Here is a 19,595-nt window from a genome sequence, read left to right on the forward strand (position 1 = left end):
TTTCCCCGGGTTAATTTTTTTTTTTTTTTTTTTTTTTTTTTTTTTTTTTTTTTTTTTTTCCCCCTATACAATTGTCATTAGCCCAAGGAGGTTCACAGATAGCTAAAACCCTGTATTTTGCTTTGGGTTGGAATTAGTAAAGTCTGCTAGGTTGGTCCCACTTGGCTAACTTATGCCACATGAACTTCTGTTCATAGTTATGATAAACAGAATGCAGCTTGTTAGGTTGGCTGAGGAAGGGGGCCTGATATCATCCTTGAATACTCAATTCAGAGCTGGTCAGAAAATTTTTCACATTTTAAGGGTATTTTTTAAACAAAATGAAAGCTTTTACAACCCTAGTTTTTGTTTGGGGGAGTGCCTTTTGAGGGAGGGACAGGACAAGGACAGGCAGTTGTTCTTACTTTCTGCCCTCTGCCTTTTTTCCCCACTAGAACAATGGTGTTCAACCTCCAACCTACAAGCCAGATCCAGCCCACAGAAGCCATATCATCTGGCTCACAGGGCTCCCAATGGGTCTGGAAATGTGATAGCTGGGGAGTGGTGGTAGCTGTAAGTACCACCACTCCCTGACTGTCAAATTTCCAGTCCCTTTGGGCCAGATTACATGGCCTCATACATGGGGCAGGGCCCTCAACCACTGGACTGGGCCTACAGCCCGGATCTGACCCATGGACTGATCCTGGCCTAACTCATCTGGCCCATGGGGCTGAAAGGTTGGGGACTACTGTAATAGAACAAGAAAGGGGCAGAGTAAAATGGGTGGGCAAGCATTGTCAGAGGTGGTGGTTGGGGAGGAACTGCTTTTCCTCCACCCTTTCTTTCTATCATAAGTTTTACCATTTGGAAAAGAAAGTGCTGAAAGGGTTATTGTCTCTCTGACAATTACAGTATGGTTTCAAACTGGCAATAGTGGGGAGAACCATCTCTCTTGAGATGCCAAGCTACAACAAGGGAATGGTTTTCTATTTAGATGATTTTGAGAACAATTTTAAGAATAATTTAAAATCAGTATTTTTCTATGGGGAAAAAAATATTTTGATAAAACCTATTTCCTCATGGCGGGGGGGATGTTTGGTTGGAAATTACCCAGTCTGTTCTAACCAGAGCACAAAAACAAACCCCTGAAAAACCAAACCCTGAATAGAAGGGCTTATGCAGCATGTGCCTGTCCTGTACTTGGTGTAGCAGCATTATCAGTCCTTCTGTTTTATGAGCAGTAGCATCCTTCCACTTCCCACCATGGTGCACTGAAATTGTGGTGGCTAATAGCAGAGATAAGATGACTTTCTGATGCAAATGTAGTTTACCGATGTTGAAGAAGAAAGCCGTTCTTAACTGACATAGTGAGCATATGTGTACTGCTGTTAAATTAATAGCAGAAAGCCAAGCAAAATGACTTTGGAAAAATTTCTCAGACAAACTGTAAAGAGAAGCAGAGGAAGAGAGGAAAGAAGGCTTGCTTGCTGTTTTCATTAAGATGATAAGGTTCCTTGTTCAGTATTGGAAGAAAACTAATTCTTTGTTTTGTGGCAGCTTTGCTGCCTTCTCTCTTGCAACTTTTTACTCAGGATAGAGAGTCCATAATTGGACTCAATGAAGGCTTCACCAGTGGTCAAAACTATTAGAGTGTAAGGTACTGAAATATTATGTTTTTTAACTCTGGGGGGAAAAAAAAGCTACAAGCCTTAAAGGAAACTTCTGATATGGTTTTCATTTGGTCTGGCAGGTTTCTCTTAGAGAAGAGAAAGTCGAGGGGAAATGGGAATTACGAACACATGTTGTAAACTGGCTGGAAATCCTTTAACACAAAAGGAAACAAAGCAGCAAAACAATATTTGATGAGTTGACATTCTTCCCCACCCAATCCCCGCCCCTTCCCTCCCCCCAAAAAGCAACAAGAACAAACAAAACAAATCCAAAGTTTCTTTAACTATATCCACCTCTCTCCCTTCCTCTGCAGGGCCAAATATTTCCAGGGGAAGAAGGTGAATGGAGATTTTGAGATCCGAGTGGAACAGGTCAGTGGTCCTTGATGCCCTCTGTAGAAAGGGATCAGATATGTGGTTGACACCCTGTACATGCAAATGTTTCCGGGCATCAAACAGGATGAGAGTAAAGGAGGAGGAATTTCAAACCCTGTCCGTTTCTCAGAATTATAGAAGCCAAAGATGAAAATAGCCTATTGAGCCACCCAGTCCTTCTTCCTGCCCTGCCCTCTTCTTCTACTTTTGAGTTAAGTTTTAAAGATTTCCCATGGCAAGAATTTCTCTACTTCCCTACTAAGGATTCCCTGTGGTCTAATATGCACCTGCCAGGGAGTCTTGAAATGGAGCCCTGTAACAAGTTGGCGTCCTGGGGCCGGTCTGATCGCTGGCCCACATACTTGTCTCAGGACTAGCTGCCCACCTGCCTCGTCTGCCATGCCTTTGACTAATTGGAAGTTATTATGCAGGCGGGAGGCTGCCTATTTACTTGCCCTGATGCCAAGGGCCTATACATGGCTCCGAACCTCCCCTTATACCATGTCCCATGCCTCACAGATGGCATCCATGGCCTAACACCCAGTCTAAGCTTGTTTGGCCTAACACCTGGCCTATAATTCACTGCCCTCACACTAGGACCCACGCTCCTGTGTTCTCACACTGGGTTCACAATCCCTGTGCCCTCACACTGGGTTCCCGGCCCCTCCCTGTCTTCAGGCTCCCTGCTCAGCTTGGGAACCTCTTGGTCCCCTCATGCCCTTGCCCCAGGAGCTTCACACCCAGCTTCTTCATGGGCTCAGGACCCCACCTCCTGTGGAGCCTCACACCTGGCTCCTTTATGCACCTCAGGACTTGCTGTGAGCCTGGGCCCTTGCTTTGTTCTTAGGGGCTGCTCACCTAGTCTTTCCCCTCCACAGGGTAACCCACAAGGCAGCAGGGGCTGAGGGTTTCTGGTGCCCCATACTTGCCCTTCACTGGGGAGGCATAAGTGTGGCATTTCCTGAGGACTGCCCTGCCACCAGCAGTCCCACCCCACTATCCAGCCCCAACAGGGTGTAGTTTTAGGTCATGCCCCAAAACCAGGAACCTCCAGCCTTCCCCATAGTTCTTGCCCTGTACCTCCAAGATGTTCTGAGCAGCAGCTCCAGCCGGGCAATGTTCCCTCTCTGGCTGCCTGCAGCAAATTTCTGCCTCCACAGAACATTGCCTGCTTTTATCACCAGCAGGTCGGCCCTGCTCCCAATCAGGCGGTTGTGCCTGATTGGAAGTGCAGCTACCTGCAGGCTGCTCTGCTGCTCCCACACCCCTGTGAGTAACAGAGCACAACTCGTGCTCTGTTACAAGTCCCAATCTTGGTTGAGTGCCCCAGTCCCATCTGTGGTAGTAAGCTCAGTGCTACCCTAGTACAGATAATAAATAGAAGGAATAATTTTTCCAAACAATGACAAATGAAGCAAAACGGAGAAGTTGAGAGGTAGACAGTACAAAAGAGCTTCAGTCCTGCAGAAATAAGGGCCATAAAACTATCTAAATGGGTTGATAAAGCCAATTAATATAATTTAAGTAACTAGGCATTTCCAGGATTTCCAAAGTTTAGGATTATTTTTAAATGCAGAAGTTTTAAACCTGTATCTGAAACCTCTCCCATGGACACACTGAGCTCACAGACTTTATGTGGTTGCACATAAGAAACCATCTTTGTGTGTGAGACCATGCCATTAGTATGAAACACTAGAGGACAGTTTTCTGCATGAGTGATATGCTGAATAACTTATGTTACCAATGCTATGATATTATGACTGCTGCTTCTTGTTATTATACTGATGCCATAGTTCTTGGTACCAGTCATCAACAGTAGTAATCCCCAGCTTCACTTCCCAAATGTAAGGCTTTCTTCTGAATTCCACTTCCAGTCCTGTTTCTAAAAATTAACTCACATATATCTTCTTTTTCTACAAAAATGTTACTTCTGCTACCCCCTAAATCATTCCCTTTATTTTCCCACATTAACTCATCTTGCCTCTCAGTTTCTGCATCCTCCTCCTCCTTTCCCATTCCTTCTCCTACATAAATATATATAACCTCCTAAAAGGCAAGCTGGCTCCACTGGTACTGGGCAGTCCACACACAGAAATGGAGTCCCATGACTTCCTTATTTCCCACATGAACAAATTGGGAGCAGTAACTATCTGGGGACTTGTCACCATTTCCAGGAACCACCCTGAGTCTTTTTTACTTCATCTCTTGAAAATCCTTATTTGGGCTGTGTGTTCAAGTTTTGGTGCAAGAACAACAGATACCAAGAAATAGTGTGGGGCTCTCACTATGAACACCATTGCAAGCTAGTATTGCTTTCTCTGCAAGTTACCTCACTGTAACCCCTTTCATATAACAAATGTAACAGCAGCAGCATTACTCAGAAATAAATTTTTTTGGTCAAGAGGAAGGTCCCAGAACAGAGAACAAGCTGCTTTTTCTTCCGTATCTGAAAATTAAGCCCTAGTATAAAAGACTGTGCGCTATTCCCTGCTTCATTGGCCCTTGAACTCAGAAGCTATCACCAGTTTCTCTAGTTAGATTGTTGTCTAGTGAGGGAACTATAGAAGTGGCATTGTTTTTAGGCAGTCCTTGAATGTGACCTCAGGCCATTTTGCATATCAGTAAGGCCAAGAGAGGGGCACTTATCCGTTCAGACTCTACACTCTGTGTACTTTTGTCTCTACTCATCCCTTCTGGAAATCCAGTGTTTCTCACTGCTGCTTTTTTTTTTTTTTCAATTCTTTACTCCCTCCTATAATCATCTATTGCTTTCCCCCCTCCTCTCTATTCCTTATTTATGACCTTTCAACCAAAAGTATGGTGGGACACTTCTTGGGAGCTTTTCTGATACTAAACGCATGAAAGATCTGGATGATAAAAGAGAAGACTTTTTTGTAGTGCAGCCTAGAAAGCCCACAGGAGTGATATGTATACAAGTAAGACCCAACACCTTCCCTTTGAAACTAGATCTCTGATACCAGTGCTGTTACAAAATGAGAAAATAAGTCTGGTAATGAAATGGCACATCAGGTATTCCAGGCATGCTGTAATGATCCCTAACTAACTGATCTGAGTAAAGATCACAAGATCAAATATTGAGTGTTGTGGCTCTTCTGAAGTCATTTGGACCGTTTCGTGTATTTGTTCACGTGTTATTGGCCAGAACGTTTTTTCCAGCTCACCATTGGATCACACTACAAATTTCCACATAGCATTTTGCTGGGCAAAAACTTAGCTCTTCTTAGGAGTAATGTTTTTTTTAACTGCAAAACCAGATTTTACCTGTAGCAGTTAAATCTTTATTTTTTTTTCTAACAGTGGAGAGTGTTGATGTATAACATAGAAATGTTTAGCACATTTGTAAAATAGTATCAGAAACAAGATGCTTCCTTGGTTTTTCTGGAAGTGCTTATTTCTTGGGCATATAATGTAGTTACAGCCATTCTTCTGCGATGTCGAGAAATGGGCTTGAATCTAAGGAAGAGTGTGCCTCGCTCACTGCTCTTTCTCTTTCATCTCCATTTCTGTTAGATCTTTCTTCTTTGTTAACAAGCCCCGTTGGCAGCTTTTTGGGAAAAGAGAAAGTACAAACTGATTTTTATGTTAAGTCATTGCATCATTTATTTATAGTGGGGTGAGAGTGTTGAAAACAGAACAGTCACACACTCTCAACAGCTGAATGTGAGCAATCTAATCTGCTCAAACACCCCTATCAGCATTGGGAGCTGAGTCTCCTTCTGGGAGGCTGTAGGTCTTTTTGAGTGTATACTTGTATGAAAATAGATCACATTCTCAGATTGTTTATTGTGGAAATGAACTACATGACCTCTGCAGCCCCTAGTCCTTCTGTCTTCCCTTCCCCCAGGCCCTTCTCTGTCTGCTAATTTTATTCCCACTGGCATGGAGAAAACAGATGTTCCATTCACTGCCTAGTTCTGATGAATACAAGCAGAAGGATGGTGACGGGTACTGAGATGGTGGGTACTCTCCAGTCCTGTCCCATGGCCTCCAGCCTTTCAAATCATGGAGTGATATAAACACACAGATTTCTTCTTTTGTTTTCTTCTCCTCAGTGTAATGCCCTAAAATGATTTACTGAATACTTTAATAGGATGTCTAAAATTATACATCTCTGGGCACACCTGTATGCCCTTTATTTATGCCCTCCCAGGAAATAATTATCTTCTTAATTTCTTTTGGAGACTGAATAACTGCAAAGCCAAGATCCTGGAAACTGAGAGGAGAAAGAGAGTATAGCAGAAGTAAATAAAGTGTTGGAAGTAGAAAAGGTGGGGGGAGGAGAGTGGTGATTTAGAATGCTTAAAAGATCCAAAACCAGTGGGCACAGGTGACAGTGAGAGCTCCAGCCTTGGGCCCCACTTGGGTGGTGATACAAAATCACTTTTATGGCTTGGTAGCTGGGGGCATTTATATCCCAAATACATCTGGAGAACTTCAGCAATGCCAGAAACTTATCATATGAGCTGTTCCACTTCTGTAATATCCTTCTTCCTTTTAATATTAGTAATATTTATGGATTTGGGCTTTTCCAGTGCAGCATCTGCTTCCAAGGACTCCTTTCTCTCTCATCATCTTGGATGGCAGAGCAGCTGGTGAGAGACTTCAGCCAATACATTGGAAGTCACTGGCTTTATCTCTGCCTTTTGGATCTCTAGAGCATCTTTCATCCAGTGAGACATTTAATACTTTGTTTTAGTGTTTTTAAGTGAATCTAGTCCTGGCATCAGATAATAACTAGTTCTTTCTTGACACAACAAGGCAAAACACAGGCAACAATTATGCAAGCTTCCCCATCTTACCCCATCTGTGTACTAGTCAGGTCCTAAAAATCTTCTCTTAAAATGGTAAGGGTAATTCAGTCTCCATGGTCACTAGGCTTCCATTCAGCAAAGGATTTAAGCATATGCATACCTGAAAGCACTTGAGTCATCCCATCTCTGTTCAGCAAAGCACTTAACTTGGCTTCAATGAAACGTAATCATATGCTTCAAATATAGCTCATGCTTAAGTGCTTTCCTAGCCAGGGCCTTAATCTTTCGCCTTTCTGCAACAGGGGAGGCCATTGTGATTTAGTTATGTATACATTTTTCTGCTAAGAGTCTTTCTGTAATAACGGCATTCAGTCACAGTTGATCTAACTCATGCTTGCAGGTAAAAGCCTGTTAATCTTATTCCCAGTGTCCTAGACCTAAACCATCTAATCCCTGATGATCTATCTGTCAAAAAAAACAAGACCTCATACTCAGTTATTGCCAATCCCAAACACTCAAAAATAATGAATCTGGCTCCAAACTCCAAAGTTTAGTTTAAAAATAATGAGGTAATACATGTTGGGATCTTTTTGTTTACTTTATCTTTTCTGTTCTTGAGACTTCAGGGTGCACTTCAAGTTTTTCTCTGTAAATGCAAGAGCTAGAGAAGTCCTTTTATTTTTTTAAACAATGAAGGCTGAAATTCCTCACTTAATAAAAGGATCTGGGGCTTTAAGAATAATGTAAATCCTGAGAGAATTGGCAGCACTGTAATACATCTCTCTTAAATGCATTCTGTCCCTCCCTCGTTGGTTATTGAACAAGCAGTTTAGAGAAACCAAATCTGGTCAGAATCAAAGTAATTCTATTCATGCTAGACCCATCTTGGCAGTCCTATATGCATCTCTGCCTTCTGCTCAAGAGGGGATCCTCCTCTTGATTAGGTGGGTGAAATCCTGTGAAGACAGATGTTTACTAAGGGTGTGCGAGGCAGGCCCTATTGGATTCGGATTCAGCCAGAATCGGGGACAGTGATTTGATTTCTTGACACTGTCAGATCACTGTCCCTGATTTGATTCAGCTGAATCTGAAGACTCAATGCTGATTCAGAGAACTGACGATTTGGACACAGGCGCAGCTTTAAAAGTTTTTTCTACATACCTTGAGGTAGCAGGCGCGGCTGGCGATCGCTGCGATGCTGAGGCGCATGGAGCGTCCCACAGGAGTGCAAGGCGGCCCTCCATGTGCTCGGCGGTGAACCCGGAAGTGAATCGGAAATACTTCGGAAGTATGCAGAAAAAACATTTCAAGCTGCGTCTATGTCTGAATCTCTGAATTTTTTCGAATCTCTCCAAATTGATTCAGAGGGTTCCAATTCAGAGAGATTCAAGCGTCCTCCGATTCGATTCAGATTCAGAGATTTGGCCACCGAATCAGGCCAAATCTCTGCTGAATTGAATCAGGGGCCAAAGCTTCACACAGCTCTAATGTTTACCCAGATAGTAGCTGTGTTGCAAGAACTGGCGCTTCAGGGAGGATTAGCTGCCTGTCTTATCAATACTGTATTTTATGGTGTGTAGGTCAACACTATAAATTGACCCCATATTTCTGTACAAAAAAGTTAAGATATTTGTAGATCTGTTGTATAAATCAGAATAAATCAGTTAAATCTGATTCTACATCCATCCAGGTTTATCTTAAACCAGTTTTAGCCATTTTGAAAGTGGCTTGTGTGCACTGAAGTTCTGTTGCATTACAAACTTGAACTGTTTTCCAATCACTTATGCCTGTTTATATGTAATTTCTGTCCCTAACCCATCTGAATAATATTGATCTAATAGCTTCTCTGCCATTTCAGTGGCAAGGCACAGTTGATGCCCTTGCCTCCCCTGATTTTTACCTGTGGCACATTACAGGGCATGGTTGGTTTTGCTTACATACATTCTGTTGCGACTATCATGTATGAAGGGCTGGAGATGATGATTTTAAGGAGTCTTTGGAAAATGGTTGTCTACAAACAGTGAGGACTGGACTCAGTGCTCAGGGGCCCCTTGCAGCCTAGGTTCCTAAATTAGAAGAAGGCTTCTAACCATTATAGCAGTGAGGCTCTGGAATAGCTTCCCAGCATGTGCAGGGGTGGGGCAAAAACCTAGCTACTTTTTAAGATGGAGCTTGGTTAGCCTATCACTGGGATTATATGCCATGGTTCCCTATGACGGTAGAGACTGGATTTGATGACCCTGTCGGGCCCTTTCACTCCTATGGCCTGTGTTTATTCAAAGAAACATGAAAGAGAAAACAGTGCACAGAATTAGCAGTAGAGATGGTGCAGTTTTTCCCTTACAAAACAATTGCTGCCTTTTGGCACATTTTACTTGGAAAGCTTCTAAAGCAATTTTCATAGATTCAGGGGCATCCCTCATTAGTCCTTGCATTAACCCATGGATATTTGAGGAGGAGGAGAAGGGTAAAGGAAACTTGCTCAGGCAGAAGGTTCGCATACATTTGTAAATTTACATCTGTAAATTTTACTTCCTCTTCCTCCTCTACTATCTCTTCTTCCCACCATTTCCTGTTGTGAGACGGTATATCTGTCTCTGTCTGATGCACATTCTTCTGGTATTGCTCATTCACTTCTACCCATTACATGGTTTATTTTCTGGAGGTCATTGTTCAGTGAGCTCCTGTATACATTCTTCAGAAAAGCTCTTGTGGTATAATGTTAAGTCTGCTAACAGCATAGTTAGGAGGGGTGATGCATTGTCTAGGCAGAAGAGAATTATAATACAAACTGTCTCTTTTGATTTCATTTGTATTTCAGTCCTTAAATGGGTATTTTAATTGATGACCTAAATGAGGATTTTCCAAAGGAGTCAGATAGGCCAAAGAAGTGTGGTTTCATGGACATTCTATCCATTCTAGCCAAGTAGATTAATTAGCTATTGATCTACATAAAGTTGTTAGTTGTTAGGTTTCATTTTGCCTGTTCGAAGGAACCCAACAAGAGAGAGCATTTTAATAACTGTTCCTGAATATCTATGCCTGCCAGATGTCACAGTATTGCCAAATGGAAACATTCAGAAATCATGAATCAAGTGCCCCAAAAAACAATCAATCAGATTAATTTTAAAGAATTTTTTTTTAAATGACCTACTTTATTTTTATTTGCTACTTGCTTTTAGAGCCTGCAGTGTTCATGTTGTTGACCTTTTCTATGCCATCACAAGGGATAGAAGCTTGCTTTCTTTTAATTTAAATCTGAAATTTTCATGCACTCAGATCTTAAAGAAAAACATCAAATATCACCCCAGTTGACAACAGTGTATGGCACTTAATCCTTAGCACAGGCCCAAAGGCACACTGTGTTGGTGTTTCTTTTGTCTGCATGCATGTAGATTTATACAAGCAGCATGGGATTTCTCATTAGATGTACCTGGGAGTGTCTCAGCCTTCAACAGCACCTCTTTCATACTTTTTTCTTCATGCTATATTGGGTAATGCTTCTTAACCAGGGTGCCATGGCACTGTGATGTGCCTTGAGATCCTTTTAAGGGTGCCACATGTTAGCATTGTTAGGTGTGCAAACATGATCCACAAAACAAACTCAGAGGGTGATTGTACATGTGACAAAAATTGCTCATTTTTGCAGTTTAATTGAGTCCCGCTGTACATATGCAGGGGATTTTATGATTTAAGTGAGTTTGTTACGTTGCGAACTAAACCACATCTGCATGTAATTTAGTTTGCAGTATAATTATTTGTAATGTTGCAGCCTTTTTGATAGTTTGCCCCCCACCCCCACTGCAGGAGAGGCAGGCTGAAGGCAGAAGTTGCAAGGGGCCAATTTTATTTTTTTACACAAAGCCTGCCCATGTGTCCCATGGATGGTGGAGCAAGCTGCTGCTGAGCTGAGTGGCCTGTGAGCTGTGGGGGGCCCTGGTCCTTCCCTCTGTGGTGGCAGCACTCCCCTGGGGCCGCTGGGTCGACTGTTAATATGCCAGGGGCTGCCCCAGGTCAGACTCAGGGAACGACTGAATCGGGCTTGGGTGGCCCCAGGGGATGCCACTATGGAGGGAAGGACTGGGACTCCCACAGCTCAGGGGCTGCACAGCCCACCAGCAGCTCACATGAGCAGGCTCTGCTGGAAAAAAGAAAAAAAAAAAGGCGGCGAGGTGGCCCTTTTCTTTTCCTTTTTGCAGGGCCTGCCTGCCTGCCTCTCCCACAGCTGTGGGGGTGAGCTGCTGGCAGTCCCTGAGCTGTGGAGGGTCCTAGTCCTTCCCGCCATGGTGGCAGCAACCCCCAAGGCCAGCTGGACAGGTGGATGCTGCCCCAGTTTGGAGGTAGCACCTAGCCCAATCCAATTGTTCCCTAAGCCCAAGCTGGGGCAGCATCCAGCCTGCTAGCAGCCCGCTTAGGTGGCCCTAAGGGGTGCTGCCACAGAGGGAAAGAGCAGGGCTGCTCAGCCCGCTGACAGCTTGCCCCCTAGCTGTGGGAGACATGGTAGGCTATGCGGGGGGAAGAAAAAAAAAAGGGATCGGGTCCCTTGCAATAGCAGAGATGGAAGCCCCTAAATCAGGGGCAGGCAAAATATGGCCCACAGGCCAGAGCCAGCCTGCAAGGGACTTTCACCTGGCCCATGGTGCACACTAATGAATTGTACCCCACCTAGCTCTCCCTCCCATGAGTGGGAATGAGGCACCTACACGTGCCCCCCAGCATACTGTATTATGCCTCACTTCTGCCCTCATGGGCAAAAGGGCCTGGCCCATTACCACTGGGCAGGGCTGCTGCTGCAGGTTTTCCCAGTGTCCCACTCCCTCCAGGCATCAGGTATTCAAAGTGGAGGGTGGGGACAGGGCTGCAGCTGGGCAGGAGTGTGGAGCATGGGGCTGGGCTAGTGGCAGTGGAGACCTCAGCTGGGCAGCATGTGGCTGTGACAGCGGGTGTGGGGGGGGTATGAGGACCCCTCCCACACTCCCCCCCATGACGCGCAGCCCTGGCAGGCAGTGGGGGAAGCAGCAGCGGGGGGGAAGGGAGGGGAGGTGGCACTTGTACTTGGTACTGGTGCCTGACTCCGGCCATCGCTGCACATTGCAGTGAGGAGTGCAGCCCCCGCCAGGTTGTCATCTGTCGCCGGTGCTCCCCACACTCACAAGCCACAGAAGGGAAGCCCCAGGTGCTGGAGCTGGCTGAGGCATGGAAAGGCAGCTGGATCCAAGTGCAGTGCTGGCCAGAGCCAGGCACCAGCACCCTGAATATCCACGCCTGCTGCTGCACTATGGGAAAGTGTGGGGGGGGCACCGCTCTCATCTTCCCTCACACCCTACAAATTCCACACCAACACCACAGTGTTGCCTGTATTGACTGCAGGAGAGGAGAGTGTGTTCCAGAGCCATATCCCCACAAAAGCCACACAACCCCCCAACACACCCTGTGCCCCACACCCACAGCCACTCCCTCCACACCCCACCATGTACACACACACACACAAACGCACACCCCCCCCCACCACCATAAACACCTCCTACACCCCACCATACATACATAAGTATGTATGCACACCCTGCAGTGGTGATGCATAGGGGGTGCACGGGGAGGGGGCAGTTCCCCTGCAGCTGATCACACAGACCCGGAAGTGCCAGCAGCATGCAGCTGGCACTTCCAGGTCGGCGCGATAGGCTGCAGGGGGACACCCCGACCAAGTCAGTGCAATTGGCTGCAGGGGGATGCCCCACCCGTGGTTGCTGACTGGCCACTGGGGTGGCACTTGCCCCCCACCCCACCGTGCACATGCACACAATATAAAAGACTAAGAATTTATTTTTGAGTGATTATGCAATTGCCTCTATATATAGTACACAATCACAAATCATGACAATTTTTTTTTTTCATAGATCGTTTCATAGATTAAGGGTCGGAAGGGACCTAGTAGATCTTCTAGCCCGACCCCCCGCCAGGGCAGGAGAACAACAAAAACCCCAAAAACAAGAAACGGGACTCAAATGAGTCCAGCCAGGTAGGCATCCAGCCTCTTCTTAAAGACCCCCAGGGTAGGGGCCAGCACCACTTCCCTTGGAAGTTGGTTCCAGCTCCTAGCCGCCCTAACTGTGAAGTAGTTTTTGCGGATGTCCAATCTATACCTCCTCTCCATCAACTTGTGCCCATTACTCCTTGTTATGCCAGCGGGCGCTAGGGGAAACAGCGTCTCCCCCAAACCCTTCTGGTCCCCCCTAGTGAGTTTATAGACGGTCACCAGGTCCCCCCTCAGCCTTCTCTTGTGGAGGCTGAATAGGTTCAGGTCCCGCAGTCTCTCACTGTAGGGTCTGCCCTGTTGTCCCCGGATCATGCGGGTGGCCCTCCTCTGGACCCTCTCCATGTTGTCCACATCCCTCTTGAAATGGGGCGCACAGAACTGGACACAATACTCCAGCTGTGGCCTGACCAGCGTCGCGTAGAGGGGGAGGATCACCTCCTTGGCTCTACTCGAGATGCACCTGTGGATGCACGACAAGGTCCGGTTAGCCCTGCCAACCATGACCTCGCATTGTCGGCCCATGTTCATCTTGGAGTCAATAATGACTCCAAGATCCCTTTCTGCCTCCGTGCTCTCGAGTAAGGAGTTCCCCATTGTGTAAGTGTGCTGCTGGTTCCTACTGCCCAAGTGCAGCACCCTGCACTTGTCCGTATTGAAACGCATCCTGTTCCTGTTAGCCCACCCCTGTAACCTATCCAGATCCCTCTGCAATCTCTCACTCCCTGCTAGCATGCTCACCTCCCCCCAAATTTTGGTGTCATCAGCGAATTTAAACAGGTTACTTTCCACCCCATCATCCAAATTAAATTTAAATATGTTATAGTAGATGTTTGACTTTTAGTGTATGGGGATTTTTTTCTGGTTCTAAGGTGGCAACCCCCCCCCCCCACACACACATACAAAGGAGTATTTCTGCGGGTAAAAGGAGGGACATCTGGTCCCAAGTTGGTGATGAGGGGTCAGGGCAACTGTCAAGGGGCAGGGCTACCCATGCAACCCTCCATAGCTCACCAAATCTTGTTAGGCAGCCCTCCACCCAAAATAATTGCCTTCCCCTAAGTGCCTGCCCTAAATTGAAACAGTGGGTTTTTAATCATCACAATTAGGGGGGGACTAAACCCTGTCACATGTACAAGCACCCAGAGATTTCAAATAGGAGTTCATAGTCTTAAAACATGCTGACCTGTTAAGGTTTCTGTAAGTCTTTTGCAATAGACAAATTGCTCTAGAATGTTTCTGTTGTTTCTCTGGTATTATCCAAGGGATGCCTCAAATCTAAGAAAGAGTGTCTCAAGTCTAAAAACGTTGAGAACCAATGGTGTAAAGCAACCTAAATAGCAATGGGAATTGGGTGGGGTGAGGGCACTTTTCCCCATGTGGGAGAAATGCTTCAACAGGGCTGCTGACAGAAGTAAACAATGGGCACTGACAGAATTGACATTTTTGTCATGCAGTCGGCCCCCTGAATAATGCTCTACAGACATGCCCTAACAGAAGTGCATGGCTGCAGAGTGCTTTAAAAGTGACCAATCCTGCAATAAATGGAGTGCCTTCATTAACTTCTGTTAGTGCCTGCCTGGGAGCAGGGCTGGGCTCATGCAGTCCGGCTCTGCCCCGCCCCACCCCTGGTGCTGTCTTCAGGATGGGAGGGAGTTCAGTTTGGGGTTTGCCCAACCTGTGGTGGAGGCATGGATTGGAGCCACCTTGAGGTGTGGTGGGGCTCCAGTTCACCCAGCCCAGCTCCTTCCTCTCCCTCCCCTTCCCACCATTCTGAGAACAGCACCGGAGTGGTGTGGGGGGCGGGGGACGAGGGTGCTAGGGGAGAATGGCTGCAGACACACAGTTGTCTGCAAAGTGGAGCTTGATTTCCTCCCCCCCACACCGTACTAACAGAGAACATTTGTTGGGTTGGGAGGGTCACTAGTTTATAGCGCTTCCTGTTAAGTGCCATGAGCTACATAGGGGAGCTGAACATCTGTAAGCACCCAAAACAAATCAATAATCTCTAATCACACACACTTACTAAACGTGCATGTACACATCCTGCTCACTCTTCTTTCTGCTCAGAAACTGTGGGCTGCTGAATCATTCGAAAAACCTTACAATGGTGCAGATAACATTATTGTAGTGCAATTCCATAATTATGAATTGCTGGCTTTCAGTTATGAAAACCTGAAAATTATTTACCACAATTGTTGGAAATGAAGGTATAAAATCAATATTGGATCTCATTTATTTGCATAAAAAATACTTTTCCCAAATAGAGACCAATCACCTCAAATTAAATGGGCCTGATTTTATTGAGAGCACGTGACATAAGGAGATTATATCTCTGAAACAGGAGTGGGCAATTATTTGGGCCTGAGGGCCACGTGGGAGTTTTGATGAGCTGGTGTGGGACAGATCAACACCCCTCACCCTGCAACAACTCACCAAAACTCCCTATGGGGCTGTGGGCAGGCTGGGAGTAGTAGTCAGGAGTTGAGAGGAGTAGGTGAGGCTGAGATCACGGGGCCAGGCTGCAGGGCGATGACATCTCCAGACTGGGGCTCAGGCCGCAGGTCCACTCCCTACATGCCCCTGCTCTCCGGAAGTGTGTAGGGAGGGGAAGGGGGCACTGCCTGGACACTAAGTCCCAGGGGCCTGCTATTGATGAGGGTAGAGAGGCAGGATGGGATGTGTGTGCAGCACAGCTTGCCCAGATGGTGTGGTCCATGCTGCCCCCCTGGTGCTCTGTATGGGGCGAAGCATGGGCCAGGTGTTGCTCTGTACCCCCTACCTCAAGTGTTGGCTCCTGCTCCTGATCTTACCCCTACCAGTGTGGCAGGCAGGTGGCTTCAGCCAGGCAGCTCTTGCCCCAGCATGTGGGTCTCTGGCTCCAGTGCCCAGGAAAGTGGCTAGGAGCTGAAGCCAGAGCGCCATGTTCTGGGGCAGGAGTTGCCTAGCTGAAGCTGTTCGCCCGCCTGGCCAAAATGGCGCAGTGCAGCACAGCAGGAGCAATTTCCAGCAGGTTGTTCTTGCTGCAGCTGCAGCTAACTGGGTGCTGGTTTGTGCCCCCTGCCTCTAGCAATGGCCCCTGCCCCTGCTGTACTGCATTGCACCCTGCTGCTCCCAGCAGGTGCACAGGGCTCTAGCTTCAGTTCCCAGTTGCCTTCCAGTGGAAGGTGGCCAGGAGCTGGAGCCAGAGCCCTGTGCACAGGAGCCACCTGACTGAAGCTGCTTCCCCAGAACAGCACAGTATGATGTGGTGCTGTGCAGTGCAGCAAGGACAAGATCTCTGCTGCAAGAGGCAGAGAGTGCAGAGCAGCACCTAGCTGCAGCTGGACCAGGAACAGCACACCCGAAGTTGCATACACTGTCTATGGCCGGGCTGTGGGCACCAGCGGGAGCCCAGCACCAGCTGCCCCAGCATGAGCGGGTGGAGCTTGGTCTCATGCAGAGCACTTTGGGAGCAGCTACGAGCCAAATGCAGTCACCTGGTGGGCTGGATGCAGCCTGCAGGCTGTATTTTGCCTGCCCCTGTTCTAAAATGGCAACTCCTGGCCCATTTCAGAAGCAAAAACTGGAAGTCTAAAAGGCCCAAGACAAAGGCTTGTTTTTGTAATACACTGTGGTTTTTGAAAAGAAAGAAAAATGAATTAGGAAGGAGATCTTAGGTAAAAGCACAGCCCTCTCAGGGCAAAAGGGTAAGCAGTATAGGGAAAAACAAACTGATGGAAATCTTGTCTGTTTTCTGAATCCTGCCTCGAAATAGCTATACCTAGCGTCAGTCTCTCAAAGTGACAGTTATTTCCTATAAAGTATTAGTCAGACTCAAAGGGTAAAAGTATGTGTGGTAAGAAAAGAGCTTAAGAGAGGGGAATAAGCAAACCCTCATGGAATATTTGAATGCTGTTCCACAGAGAGAGAGAGAGAGAGAGAGAGAGAGAGTGTGTGTGTGTGTGTAGGCACAGAAAAACGCTTGTTGCACATGCACACACATGCATAAAATGTATGTATGTTAACGGATTTACATTTACATAGGCAGAGAAAGGCAAGGATTGTTTATGATACTTTTTATTAAACCTTCCTCAGCCACTTGATGCCCAAACACTTGTCTAACAAGTCTCCCAACTATGCACTAGGTTCAGTAAAAGATATCACAAAAAATCCTTGCCTCGTACATTTCCTGAAGTATCACAGCTACAACAGCAATCCAGCCCTCTCTTTTATGCATGTTCACGCACACAAAAATGTTTAAGGTGTTCTAGCAACTCCATCGGTAAAGATGCATTGAAGTTTGTAGATATAGCAGTATTAAAAAGTGGTATTTCTAAATTTAAATGCTGGGGACTACTGAACAAAATGGAAAACTTTATCCAAAAGCAAGAAAGGCTATTTATGAACTTTCACTGCCAGCTGTTCTGTTGGAGTGGTAAGTGGATTGATCCTGAAAGACATCAGAAAAGAGTGTGAAACCCAAAGAGAACTGGAAGCATTATGTAATCAAAGCAAAGTGAGAGGAATGAAAGTTGCCAGTGATGGTGGATGTGACCATTGCTTCCAGTGTCGATGATTGATTGATATGTAGTTGTATGGATGCGTGATTATTTGTATATAATTCTATATACCCACATGCATACAGAGGTATTATTATAGTGTCTCTAGGATAGTATCCCTATCGTGAGCAAAGATGCAAAAGAAATTACTTTCATTATGTATACTTAAAGCAAAAAAAGTTGATTGCATAGTGCCATTTGTAGCCTGGGTGTACGTGGGTTTGAACTCCCCTCTCCAACTGAGGGAATTATTGGCAGGGCAGTGTGCTGCAGAGGGACAGAACTGCCCAGGGGCCACCTCCATCCCCTATAAAGTCAGGCCCAGTCAATCAATTACTTAACTATATAAAAATTTATTACAACAAAACCATTAAAGGGTAAGGACATAAATTAGATATATGTGTAGAAATTTACAAAATAATAAACCCTATCACACACACACACTTTAAAAATACAGATGAACAATAGAATAACCCAAAACAAAGGATATTTATTGGGCAACCTTATAACTATTAATATACAAACTATTGCTTCAACTTATTCACATAAACTATAAGGCACAGTCTACAAATATAACCAGCAATCCGTAGACCACCTGGGTGCCCTCCAGGCCAGGGTACCCACTACAGGAAAGGAGGTGGGGGGGAAAGAAAAAGAAAGTTAGACTCCTAAGCTCCCCTGTTATCACCCAGGAGCAGCCCACATGGTGCCCCTTCGCCACCCTGGGGGGTGTCCCTCTCCTGTTGGGACCCTCTCTCCAGCGTAACTTACTACTCCACAGTCCCGGAGGGTTGCCTCCCATTCTCCAGGTCGAGCTCTGTTCCCTGCTGGGCTTTCCTGCCGCCCAACTCTGCTGCCACCATGTAGTAGGCACTTCACCTTGTGCTAGGGGTTGGAGGCCTGGACAGCCTTATGCAGCACCGGGGCTTGTTCTGCTCCCAGACCTTCTGGGCAGCATCGTCTGTACTGAGCTGCTGTCCCAAGCCACCTCGAGTGGCTCCCAGGGTCTCTCACCCTCCGTGCAGTGCCTCCTGAACCGAGCTTCCAGCCTCATGCTGGGGGCTATGGACCTGAGCCCCCCAAGGGGCTCCAAAGATCTTGCTCCATGCACTGGCCTGTGCACCGTGTCTCTGGCCGCACACCAGAGGTTGCAGACCTGAGCCGCTTCGTGCAGCTCTCAAGGTTTGGACACTGTGCTGTGCACTGAGAGCCTAAACACTGGAGCCGTCCACCGCTCCCCACTGATAGAAGTCTTCAGGGGCTCTTCGTGGGCTACTGCTTCACCCTGCTGAGCAGCTCTCATCAGCTCTTCTAAGCCCCGCTCTTCTCTGTCCCTGATGCATCTTCCTCATGCTGGGCACGCAGCTCCTTTTTATATGCTCCAGGGCTCCGCCCCTGAAGTCTTCCAGACCTGACAGTGTTACAGTCTTCAATCAGGTCCAGGGGAGCTCTTCTCCTCCCCTCAGGAAAGGGGCATGACTTTATTTCTCTTGCTGCCTCCTGATTGGTGGATGTGTGCCACCGATCAAAACAGCAGGATCTCAAGCCTGGGACTCAACCCAAGCTCTGAAAGGTAAGCCTGCTACACATTAAAAGAAAGTGATATTTCTCTTGTACCATGCATCCAGCCGTGTCAGACTCCTAAAAATGTTTCTTTATTCTTAAATTCTCCCCACATTTTCACACCTTTTAACGTCAAGGATTATCACAAGCATCATTTTCCAGACTAAGAATAGCTAGGTGAGACACAGTTTGTAGTCAGTGCTTGCTACTAGGCCTGTGCGAAGCGGCTAGTATCCGCTTTGGATTTGTATTCGGCCAATTTGGGGGACAGTGATTTGATTCGGTGATTTCAATCACTGTCCCAAATCAGTTCAGCCAAATCTCCAAATCACCAAGGCCAGGCCCAACCCCTGCCAGTTCTTCTAGCTCGGCAATGGCTGCCCCACCTGCCGCAGCTCCCAGCGCTTTAGGAGGAAAAAAAAGCCCCGATTCAGAGGGTGCTGCCGGGCAGGAGGCAATCCCTGCTGGCCCCCACTGTCCCGTGCTGCATGAGGGGCTCTTCCATGAGCCCTGCAAAGCCCCAAGGCTGTTGCAGGAGCCATAAGTCCCGGGGTTTTTCACGTTTTTTTCTTAAAGGGCCAGAGCTGGGGCAAGTGGGGCAGCCATACAGGGGGCTGGGAGAGCGGATGGGGGTTGGGGGGAGCAGGCAGGGGATGGGGCCTGG

The 19,595-nt window shown here is 46.7% G+C and overlaps 1 protein-coding gene across 1 annotated transcript in view; it reads left to right on the top strand.

Annotated features, from left to right (window-relative positions):
• Positions 1-19,595, top strand: part of SYN3 (synapsin III) — a 328,068-nt gene that overhangs the window by 337 nt on the left and 308,136 nt on the right. The window contains exon 2 of the mRNA XM_019515812.1: positions 1,964-2,021. Within this exon, the coding sequence (XP_019371357.1) occupies positions 1,964-2,021 (58 nt within the window). The remainder of the gene's footprint in view (positions 1-1,963; positions 2,022-19,595) is intronic.

The sequence above is a fragment of the Gavialis gangeticus genome, unplaced genomic scaffold (assembly GCF_001723915.1).
Source record: "Gavialis gangeticus isolate Ggan-Ray unplaced genomic scaffold, GavGan_comp1, whole genome shotgun sequence".
Taxonomy (NCBI): Eukaryota; Metazoa; Chordata; order Crocodylia; family Gavialidae; genus Gavialis; species Gavialis gangeticus.